A 12,558-nucleotide genomic window follows, 5' to 3' on the forward strand; every position below is an offset into this window, starting at 1 on the left:
TATGATTGTGTATGTGCATGTATAATAAAAAAGATAAATAGATTATATAACATTTTATATAAGTGGTGGCACCATGGAGACATTTTATTTTTTGGTTCATCTGTGTTTTCTCGTTTTTTAAAAGGAATCTCTGTGTGTATTATATATATTTTACATATATATAATAAATTTCAATAGTTATATATATGTATATAACTTTAAAAATAAGAAATAGTGGTTATTGTTTAAAACACAGTTAATAACACCATACCAATCCAGCAACCTTGTCCATCTGAAATACACGCACACGAGTATGTGCCTTTGTGCAACAACAAAAACGCCTGTCACAAGTTTAAAAGCTGTTTAATACAGTACCCTCGTAGAAATGTTTACTGGCTTAATATTGCAGAAAAAGAAAAACTAAGAAATCAAAGTGATAAATTCGTTAAACTGGGTATCTCTGTCAGGAGGAAGTAATTAAGTCAAAAAGGTGAATACTCTGGGTCTGCATAATACAAAACCAAAACCCATTGCCGTCAAGTCAATTCCAGTCCATAGTGACCCTATAGGACAGAGTAGAACTGCCCCACAGGGTTTCCAAGGAGTGCCTGGTGGATTCAAACTGCTGACATTTGGTTAGCAGCCAAACTCTTAACCACTGCACCACCAGGGTTTCCCACATAATAGAAGGAAAGGCGTAAATGGCCTTATATGCTTCAAAACTTCATGAAAGCTCTTACACCAAAATAAAATCCAGATGGACTGAAAAATCAAATATTAAAAACAAACTACAACCATCTCTAAGAAATTCAACTGAACATTTATGAGTTTTTTGGATGAGGAAGAATGAAGTGTTGAGTCAATGCATGATCCATAGGTTTAGGTTTGACTACATAAAAATTTGATATTTTTGTTTAAAAAATTGCCAAAATACAATAAACAAACAATAGGTGCAAGATTTTTCAATAAAAATGAATGAATGGGGAATATACCTAGTATAATAAATTAATAATTCATTAACAGCTTAAAGAATACCTACCTCCCTCATCCTATACAATAATGGGCTAAGGTCATCAATAAACAATTCACAAAAGAGAAAATCCAAGTAGCTATCAACTTATATAGATAAATATTCTGCCATACCAATAAATAAATCAAAATAACAATGAAATATTATTTTTACCCATGAAATGATCCCTTTCCTTTTTAATGAGAAAATTCATTGGTAGCAAATATGGCATAAAAATAAATCCTATGATTTATTGCTGATACAATCCCTTGGATGGCAATTTGGTAATATATACTCACCAAAACCAAACCCACTGCTGTTGAGTTGATTCCGACTCATAGTGACCCTATAGGACAGAGTAGAACTGCCCCATCGTGTTTCCAAGGAGCACCTGGTGGATTTGAACTGCCAACCTCTTGGTTAGCAGCTGTAGCACTTAACCACTACGCCACCAGCATTTCCAATATAAGAACCTTAAAAATATTCACACTCCAGGCAAATAGAGACCAATTGTGCCTTGGATGGCTGTTTGCAAGCTTTTAAGACCCTAGGCACCATGCAGTGAACTAGGAGGTGGAACAGAAGCACTTAACGTGTTATTAGGCCAGTTAACTGTGTTCCATGAAACCATGACCCTAAACCTCCAAACCAAGATACCAAATCCTATGAGGTTTTAGTTGTACATAAGCAGCCTCAGCAGTTACTCTTTTTTTTTCTTGCCATTGTTGCAAATATATCTATCACACAACTTTTGCACAACTTTTTCAAGGTGTACTACTTATTGACAGCAATTATAATAACTGGCTGTGCAGCCCTACCTTTAATCAATGTGATATTTCCATCACCATTAATCCCCTCTTTCCCCCTCCCACCAACCCCTGGTAACCACTAATATACTGTATTCTCTATACTTTTGCCTTTTCTTGTCTTTTTACATAAGTGAGGTCATACAAGATCTGTCCTTTTGTAATTGACTTATTTCACTCAGCATAAAATGTCTTTAAGCTCCATACATATTATAGCATGTATCAAGACATCATTTCTCCTACTGGCTGAGTATTATTCCATTGTATGTATGTACCGCATTTTTTTATCCATTCATCTGTTGGTGGACATTTAGGTTGTTTTTCACCTTTTGGCTATTGTGAATAGCACTGCAATGAATATGGGTGTACGAGGGTCACGGATAGAAGGAGGATATGGAATGTGAGGCTAATTGCCTCATGAACAACTGCCTCCTTTGCCATGAGACCAGAAGAACTGGATGGTGCTTGGCTACCGTTACTGAACATTTTGATCAAAGATATCATAAAAGAATCCTGATCAAAAGGGAGAAAATACAGACCAGAATTTCACATTCTCATGGACTCTGTACTTCCTGGAGCCATTAAGGTTGGATGAACCCCTGAAACTATTGCCCTGAGATAATCTTTAAACCTTAAACCAAAAGTATCCCCTGAAGTCTTCTTAAAACCAAACAATATAGGTGAGGCGAAGATGGTGGAATAGTCAGATGCTGCCTGTCGTCCCTCTTACAATAAAGACCAGAAAAAACAAATGAATTGATTATATATGACAATCTAGGAGCCCTGATCATCAAAGACAAAGCTGATGAGTTGGACTGAGAGACAGAGGGAAGGAGAGACAATCCAAAAGCAACAAAAAGTGCCAGTTGCAAGGTTGCCAGCACCCTGCTGGGTGGTTCAGCTGGCACACATGGGGTGAGGTGAGCAGTAGTGTTCGGGATGCATCTCACCATGTAGGATGAAGCCAGGGAGATGTGATTCTGCTCAAGCCTCCGGAGCCTAGTGGAAGCAGCACTGGACCTGTGAAAGTTAAGTGCAAGTGTCTAACGTACCGCACAGGGGCAAAATAACCCCTCCCCCCGGAAGCTTCACCCACCCCCCACCCCCCTCTGCTCCAACACCAGTCTGGCAGTATTCAACCACTGCCACATACCCTAAACTGGAACTCAGGGCTATCCAGGCCCACACCAGTCTCACTGCTTTAAAACACGCCACACCTCCTAAGCCAGGAACTCAGGGTGGGTCAGGAGGTCCTGTCCTTTCATTCAGCCACTGGCACAGGGGTCCACAGACTTCCAGTGCCCTTCACCCCTGCCTAGACCTGAGTGGGCCGTTCAACACCACATGCCCTCATTAGCATAAAACAATAGGGCATATACCTGAAGCCCATTTTCAACTGCAGTAGCCAAGGGGGAGCTGTAGATTCGTGACATTTGATATCACACTGCCCATTAAGTAGGGACCTCACCCACCCACAACAGGGGCCTGAGGGCTGGTAGTACCACCCACTCCATCTAGCTACCCATGACAGAGGTCTGTGAATAAGTGGTGCCTGCAGTCCCTGCAGCCAACAGCACCGGGTGCTCAAGGACCTGCTGCAACACCCCCCCAACCATGTGCTTTAGGGGACAGGGACATACCCTCCACCCAGGCACCTGGGGGTAGCTGTCAGCCCCTTACTTTGCTCCAAAGATAGCACCCTACTGCAGGCAGATATCTGTGCCTGCTCCAAACACTCCTAAGCAGCCCTGCCTGCATAGGATTGTAGGTAAGAGTCTGCACCACACACCTGGTGACCAATGACCTGGTCACCTATGTTGCACACATACAAGAGAAGTGAACAGACTCCCAGGCTCACATACCTAGTAGCTGTTCTAACTGCCTGGAGACAGGACATGACAGCTTCAAAGACACCAATAAACAAAGTAGCTCACATGCCCAGCCTACTTGGGCATATCAAAAAAAAAAAAAAAGAAGGTAGGACAGTAAACAAACATACCATAAACAAAAATAATAACTTATTGACAGCTCAGAGACAACAGTCAATACCAAATCACATAAAGAAGCAGGTCAAGAAGGCTCCAGCAAACAAACAAAATAAAGAACCTGGAAACCTTCCAGAGGAAGATAAGGTCATGGAATTACCTGAGATAGAATTCAAAAGACTAATATACAGAGCTCTCCAAGAGATCAGGAGGGATATCAGGCAAAACTCAGACCAAGCCAAGGAACACACAAACAAAGCAATAGAGACTTGACTTAGCTGGCACCCTGCAGGCTGGATCCTTTGGTGCACGTGAGCTGAGGCAAGTAGTGGCAATTGGGATGCGTTTTGCCACATCAGGAGAAACCAAGCAGTGGAGAGTCTGCATGAGCCTCCAGAGCCAGGGGAAGCAGCGCTGGATCTGAAAAATTCAGTGCAAGCGTCTAACGTACCACACAGGATCAAAATAACCCTTTCCTCAATGGCACTTCCATAACGGAGAAGTACCTGTCTTGCCTTTATCTGCCCCTTCCCCGCTCTGCTCTGGTGCTGGTCCAGCAGTGTTCAGCAGTTGTGGGACCCGTTACACCCAGCTCTGTCTCCAGGCTTTGGGGAGGGAACAAATAAAAAAAGAACAAACAAAAAAAGGAGGCCACCAGCTTCCCTAATCTGGGAGCTTAGGGTTAACAGTGCCCAAACCAGTCTTGTGATTTTAAAAGATCGCCATGCCCACAAAGCTGGGAACTCAGGGCAGGCACTGCCCCTCTGCCTAGGCACAGGCATGAGGGGTTCATGACTTTGAATGTGTTTCACCCCTGCCTAGACCTGTGTGTGCCCATTCAACAACATAGGCCCTCATTAGCATAGTGGAACAGGGTATATACTTGAAGTCTATTTTCAACTGCAACAACTAAGGGGAGTGGCAGATTTATGACATTTGACACTGCTTTGTCCATCAAGAAGGGTCCTCACCCACATCAGGGCCTGAGAACTGGCAGCTTCATCCAATCCACCTCACCAACCATGACAGGGGTCTGAGAACAAGTGTGCCTCCCAGGACTTACAGCCAAAAGCACTGGGTGCCCAAAGTCCAGCTGCAAAACCCACACACCAACATGCTCTAGGGGACAGGGACATGTTTTCCACTTAGGCACTCAGGGGCAGCCGTCAGCCCCCTACCTTGCTCAGCACATAACCTCCTACTACAGCCAGACACCAGTGTCCACTCCAATCACTGCTACGTAGCCCTGCCCATGTAAGGCTATAGCTGAGAGCCTACACCACACACTCAGTGACCAATGACCTGGACACTTGAGTTGAATCCACACAAGAAATATAAATAGGCTCCTGGGCTCACACACCTAGTAGCAGCTCTAACCACCTGGTCACAGAACGTGAGAGCTTCAAAAGTGCCAATAACCAAAGCAGCTCACATGCCCAGCCTATTTGTGCACATCAAAATGAAACAAAACAAGAAGGTAAGATATAGTAAGCAAACATAAAATAAATAAATAGAGTAACTTATTAATGGATCAGAGACAATAGTCAATATTGAATCATAAAAGGCAGACCCTGACGGCTCCAGCAAGTGACCAAAACAAAGAACCAGGAAACCTCCTGGAGGAAGAGAAGTATTGGAATTACCAGAGGTAGAATTCAAAAGATTAATATAAAGAGCTCTTCAAGAGATCAGGCAAAACACAGACCAAGCCAAGGAACACAGAGACAAAACAATAGAGGAATTTAGGAAAGCTATACAAGAGCAGAATGACAAATTTAACAAGCTGGTAGAATCCATAGAGAGACAGCAAAGAGAAATCTGAAAGATTAACAATAAAATTTCAGAATTAGACTACTCAATAGAAAGTCACAGGAGCAGAATTGAGGAAATGGAAGTTAGAATTAGTGAGACTGAAGATAAAGCACTTGACGCCAACTTATTTGAAGAAAAATTAGATAAAAGAATTTAAAAAAATGAAGAAAGCCTAAGAATTATGTGGGACTGTGTCAAGAGGAATAACCTATATTGGAGTACCAGAATGGGGTGGAGTGGGGTGGGGAAGAAGACAGAAAGAATAGAAAGAATTGTCGAAGACTTGCTGGCAGAAAACCTCCCTGATATTGTGAAAGATGAGAAGATATCTATCCAAGAGGCTCATTGAACCCCACAGAGAGTAGATCCAAAAAGAAAGTCACCATGAAATATTATAACTAAACTTGCCAAACTAAAGATAAAGAGAAAATTTTAAGAGCAGCTAGGGATAAATGAAAAGTCACTTACAAAGGAGAGTCAGTAAGACTAAACTCTGACTACTCAGCAGAAACCACGCAGGCAAGAACGAAATGGGATGACATTTATAAAGCTGTGAAGGAAAAAAAAAAAGATACCAGCCAAGAATTTTATATCCAGCAAAACTGTCTCTCAAAAATGATGGTGAAATTAGGGCATTTGCAGATAAACAGAAGCTAAGGGAATTTGTAACAACCAAACCAAAATTACAAGTAATGCTAAACAACAGATACATAGAACAATGAAACAGAATTGAGAATCCAGATGTAAATTCGTCCAGCTATGAGCAGCTGATACTTGACAAAGGCCCAAAGTCTGTTAAATGGGAAAAAGACACTCTGTTTAACAAATGGTGCTGCATAACTGAATATCCATCTGCAAAAAAATGAAACAAGACCCATACCTCACACCATGTTCAAAAACTAACTCAAAATGGATCAAAGACATAAATCTAAAATGATAAAGATCACAGAAGAAAAATAAGGACAATACTAGGAGCCCTAATACATGACATAAACAGAGTACAAGCCATAACTAACAATGCACACACACCAGAAGGGAAACTAGGTAACCGGGAGCTCCTAAAAATCAAACATTTATGCTCATCAAAAGAATTTACCAAAAGAGTAAAAAGAGAACCCATAGACAGGAAAAAAAATTTTGGCTACAAGATATCCAATCAGGGTCTAATCTCTAAAATCTACAAGATGCTGCCACACATCACCAACAAAAAGACAAATGACCCAATTAAAAAATGGGCAAAGGATACGAACAGACACTTCATCAAAGAGGACATTCAGCAGAGAGGTTGTGGAGAGACTGGACCACTTATGCACTGATGATAGGAATGTAAAATAGTACAATCACTTTGGAAATCAATTTGGCGCATCCTTAAAAGCTAGAAATAGAAGTACCATACTATTCAGCAATCTCACTTCTTGAAATATGTGCTAGAGAAATAAGAGCCATCACATGAATAGATATACGCACATCCATGTTCATTGCAGCACTGTTCACAATAGCAAAAAGATGGAAACAACCTAGGCGCCCAACAACAGATAAACGGATAAACAAATTGTGGTACATACACACAATGGAATACTATACAACAATAAAAAACAATGATGAATCTACAAAACATCTCACAACATGGATGAATCTGGAGGTTATTATACTGAGTGAAATTAGTTGCAAAAGGACATTGTATGAGACCATTATTATAAGAACTCAAAAAAATTTTAAACACAGAAGAAAACATTCTTTGATGGTTATGAGGTTGGGGAGGGAGGAAGAGGGGAATTAGATAGTAGACAAGAATTATCTTAGGTGAAGGAAAGGACAACACATAATATGGGGGAAGTCAGCACAACTGGACTAAACCAAAAACTAAGAAGTTTCCTGAACACGGCCAAACACTTCGAGGGAAAAAGTAGCAAGGGTAGGAGTCTGGAGACCATAGTTTCAGGGGACATCTAGGTAGTTGGCATAACAAAGTTTATCAAGAAAATGTTTTGCAGCCCATTTTGTGAGTGGTGTCTGGGGTATTAAGAGCTTACGAGCAGCCATCTAAGATGCATCAATTTTTCCCAACCCACCTGGAGCAAAGGAGAATGAAGAACACCAAAGACACAGGGAGAATATTAGCCCAAGAGAGAAAAGGGTCACATAAACCAGAGACTCCATCAGCCTGAAACCAGAAGAACTAGATGATGCCTGGCTATCACCAATGATTGCCCTGGCAGGGATCACAACAGAGAGTCCCGGATGGAGCGGGAGAAAAGTGTGGAACAGCACTCAAATTCACATAAGAAGACCAGACTTAATGGTCTGGCTGAGACTGGAGGAATCCCCAAAGCCATGGCCCCCAGATGCTCTGTTAACCCAGAACGAAAACCATTCCCCAAGCCCACCCTTCAGGCAAAGATTAGACAGGAATATAAAACAAAAAATAATACACATGAGGGGTGTGCTTCTTAGTCCAAGCAGATACATGAGACCAAATGGGAAGCTCCTGTCCGGAGGCAGGATGAGAAGACAGAAAGGGACAAGAGCTGGTTGTATGGACACAGGAAACCTGGGATAGAAAGGGGGAGTGTGTTGTCACATTGTAGGGATTGCAGCTACTGTCACATAACAATATGTGTATAAATTTTTGCATGAGAAATTAACTTGAGCTGTAAACTTTCACCTAAAGTACAATAAAAGGAAAAAAAAACAAAAGAAGGAAGAAACAAAAAAAGCCAAAAAAAGAAAGAAAACATGACACAGAGGGAACCAGTCACTGGGGTCAGGGCAGACGTGGGTGGCAGTGACCTGATGTCTCTCTGGCCAAGTGAGCGTGGCCCGTTGGAAAGCAGCAGAGGCTGGGTAGAGGGAGAAGGGTGGGGGATGCAACAGTGTGTATCCCTGGCAACTGGGTGCTCTGTCTCCTGTTGGGAACTCCGTGAAGTTGCCTTCCCATACTTCCTGTTTGTGGTCCTTGGTGGTTGTAGTCCAAGATGATGAATCCATGCTGTGTTAGCTGGTAGGGGACTTTCGCTCCATACCTCTCCTCATTCTCTGGTCTCTGTCAGTTTCTTATTCTATTTGGTGCTTGACTGAGTTCTTTATCCCTTCATTTTATGCTTAAGGTTGGAGGATTGACGTTTTTATCTGTTTTACTTACTTTTTCAGATCTTTGCTGCAAAGAGACTGCATGGTGCTTCTGTCTATAGTGCCATCTTGGCTCTGCCTCCCTAAAATGGAACTTTCTTAACCTAATAAAGGACAGCTACAAAAAGCCTATAGAAAATATTACTTCTAACGATGAAGTGTTGAATTCTCTCCACCTAAGTTTGGGAACAAGGAAAGCCTCTCTACTGTTTTTTTTTTTTTAATTCTGGTAAAAACATACGCACCAATATATTTGCCAATAAAACAACTTTCACATTTACAATTCAACGACATTGACTATATTTTTCATGTTGTGCCACCATAATAGCTATCATTTCCCAAAATATTCCATCACTATTAACATAAGCTCAATGCCCTCCAAGGTTTTATACTCTTAACACTTCTATTCACCAATATAGTGGAGGTCCTAGACAATTCAATAAAGAAAGAAAAATAAACAAAAGGTATAAAAAGTGGAAAGTAGTACCATTACACGATTGTATACCTAGGAAAATCCCAAGGAGTCTAAAAATTAATTATTACAATGAATGAATGAATTTATGAAGGGTGTTGGGTACAAGGTCAAAATATAAAAATAAACTGTATTCCTATATACAGGTAGAAAATAATTAGAAAATTAAATTTTAAAATAGCATCAAAAGCATCAAATACCTAGGAATAAAAATAACAAAAACATGCAAAACCTATATACTGAAATGAGCTATACTATGTTTATGGACTGGAAGACAATATTTTTAGGTGTCAGTTCTCACCAAATTAAGCTATATGGTCAATGTCTTCCAAGTTAAAATACCAGCAAGGCTTGTGTGTGTGTAAATTTTACAAAATTTATATGGAAATTCAAAGAGTCTAGAATAGCCAAGACAGTTTTAAAGATTTATACACAAGTTTTCAAGACTTAATATAAAGTCACAATATATAAAACATTGTGATTTGGGCTCAAGGACAGATAAATAGATCAGTGGAACAGAAGACAGAGTACAAAAACAGACCCGTACATAGAGCTTACTTGATTTACAAAAAATGTGCCTCTGCAATTCATAGGGGAAAGGGTAGTCTATAGCTATATGAGAAAATACGAATCTTGACAACTTTGATAATCTTATACCACAATTAAATGGAAATTAATCATAGACCTAAACATGAAAGGTAAAACAACAAAGACTTTAGAAGCAAAGATAGGAGATTATGTTCATAATTTGGGGTCAGATAATATTTCTTAATCAGAACACAAAAATGCTAAACATATAAAATTGATATATTGACTTCATTAAAATTAAGAACGTCCGCTCATTGAAAGTACCAATAAGAACTTCTACTCATAAAAAGAACCAGAAGGCCACAGGCCAGGAGAAAATACATGCAGGGCAAATGTCCAACAAAGGACATTTATCCAAAATACATAAAGAACTGTTACAAATCAATAAGAAACAAACAATTCAATTAAAAAATGGGAAAAACCCTTAATAGGCACTTCACATAGGGGGATACTTAAATATATATATCTATCAAAAAACATATATATAAAGATGTTCATTCATAATAGTCCCCAAATAAAAATAATCCAAAAAGTCCATCAACAGTCAAATGAATAAATAAATTGTAGCAATTCAAACAATGTAATCTATTCAGCAGTAAAAATGAACTACAGGTTCACACAACAACATGGATTACTCTCACAGAATTTATTTTGAGCACACACACACACACACACAAAAAAAAACACTCACAAAAGATATACTGTATGATTCTACCTAAGTGAAATTCAAGAAAAAGTAAAACTAATCTGTGGTGACAGAAGTCAGAATAATAGTTTCCTGCAGTGTGTTGGGATATTGACTGGAAAGGGACATGAAGAAAGCTTTCTGGAGGTCAGGAAATGTCTTATTCATTGTTAGAAATGTTGTTTACATAGGTATGTAAATATATAAAATTTCAATACACACATTTAAGATTAGTGGAATTTACAGTGTTTGTTATGCCTCAATGAAATATAATAATTTATGTATGTATATGCATGATTCCCTGGGTGCCACAAATGGTTAAGCGCTCGACTTCTAGACAAAAGGTTGGCATTTTGAACCCACCCAGAGGCGCCTCGAAAGAAGGCCTTGTGGATATGCTTCTGAAAATGTCATAGCCATGAAAACCCTATGGAGCAGTTCTACTCTGCATGCATGAGATGGAACTTACTCAACACACCTAGCAATGACATACATATATGCAGGTTTGTATGTACATACATACATGTACACACAAATATACACACATATGTAATTGTGCATTGTATACATGTGTGTATATGTGGGTATAAAGGAGCCCTGGTGGCACAATGGTTAAGTGCCTGGCTGCTAAGCAAAAGGTTGGTGGTTTGAACCCACCCAGCAGCTGTGTGGGAGAAAGACCTGGCGATCTGCTCCCTTAAACATTAGAGCCCAGAAAACCCTATGGGACATCAGCAGTGAGAAATCTGAATGGGAAATTAAAGAAACAATTTCATTTACAAAAGCATCAAAGAGAATAAAATACCTAGGAATAAATTTAGGACTTATACAATGGATATTATAAAGCACTGCTGAAAGAGATTAAAGAAGGCTTAAATAAATAGAAAGATGGTTCTTGTTCATGGACTAGAAAACTTAGTACTGTTAAGATGTCAATACTACCCAAACTGATCTATAGATTCAACACAATCCTGATCAAAATTCCAACAGCCTTCTTTACAGAAACGGAAAAGTCAATTCTCAACTTTATATGGAATGGCAAGAGGTCCCAGATAGCTAAAGCAATGTTGAAAGAGAAGAACAAAGTAGGAGAACTCGCACTTCCTGATTTTAAAACATATTATTCGGCTACAGCACTGCTTTTAAAACATATTAAATAGCCTGATGTGGGTATAACAATAGACACATAAACCAATGGAATAGAATTGAGAGTCCAGAAATTAATCTACATATCTATGGTCAACTGATTTTTGACAAGGGTGCTAAGTCCTTTTGATTGGGAAAGAAGAGTCTCTTCAGTAAATGGTGCTGGGAAAATTGGATTTCCAATTTCCATGCAGAAAAATAAAATATGATCCATGCCTCACACCATACACAAAAACAAATTCAAAATGGATTAAGGACATAAAAGTGTGAATTAAACCATAAAATTCTTAGAAGAAAATGCAGGGGCAAAGCTGTTGGGCTTAGCTTTTAACAATGGACTATCTAATATAATCACAAAAGCACAAACAGCAAAAGATAGATAAAATAAATAAATGACACCTTCATAAAAATTAAAAACTTTTGTTCATCAAAAGACTACAAAAAAAGTGAGAAGACAAGCTACTGACTAGGAAAATATCTTCGAAAACCATGTAGCCAATAAAAATCTAGTAAACAAAATATATATAAAACTTTGACAACTTAAACAACAGAAAGACAACCCAATTATAAAACGGGCAAAGGACTGGAATAGACATTTCACCAAAGAAGACATTCAAATGGCCACCAACGCATGAAGAGATGCTCAGAGTCCTTAGCCATCAAAGAGGCAAACCAAAACCACGATAAGATATAATTTCACTCCTACTAGGATGGCTAAGATAAAAAACACAGAAAATAACAAATGTTGGAGAGGATGTGGGAAAATTTGAATCTTTATCCATTGCTGGTGGGAATGCAAAATGGTATAGCCAATGTGGAAAACGGTGTGGCGGTTCCACAAAAAACTAAAAACACAGCTACTATACACACGCCATATCATGCCATACCATACCATACCATGCCGTGCCATGCCATGCCATGCTGTTCCATGCCATACCACCCCATAC

The 12,558-nt window shown here is 39.4% G+C and overlaps 1 protein-coding gene across 3 annotated transcripts in view; it reads right to left on the reverse strand.

The window, feature by feature from the left end:
* The window catches only part of LOC126058277 (phosphatidylinositol 3,4,5-trisphosphate 3-phosphatase TPTE2-like), a 310,242-nt gene that overhangs the window by 47,655 nt on the left and 250,029 nt on the right, over positions 1 to 12,558 (reverse strand). Inside the window, exons 16-17 of one of the 3 annotated variants that reach the window (XM_049853315.1) lie at positions 4,054 to 4,199; positions 2,745 to 2,814 (exon numbers count right to left, since the gene is read on the reverse strand). The exons of 1 other annotated variant lie outside the window; for it this stretch is intronic. In XM_049853315.1, the coding sequence (XP_049709272.1) occupies positions 2,745 to 2,814; positions 4,054 to 4,199 (216 nt within the window). The remainder of the gene's footprint in view (positions 1 to 2,744; positions 2,815 to 4,053; positions 4,200 to 12,558) is intronic. One more of the 3 variants, XM_049853316.1, reaches the window with a different exon arrangement.

Source organism: Elephas maximus, chromosome 14, assembly GCF_024166365.1.
Source record: "Elephas maximus indicus isolate mEleMax1 chromosome 14, mEleMax1 primary haplotype, whole genome shotgun sequence".
Taxonomy (NCBI): domain Eukaryota; kingdom Metazoa; phylum Chordata; class Mammalia; order Proboscidea; family Elephantidae; genus Elephas; species Elephas maximus.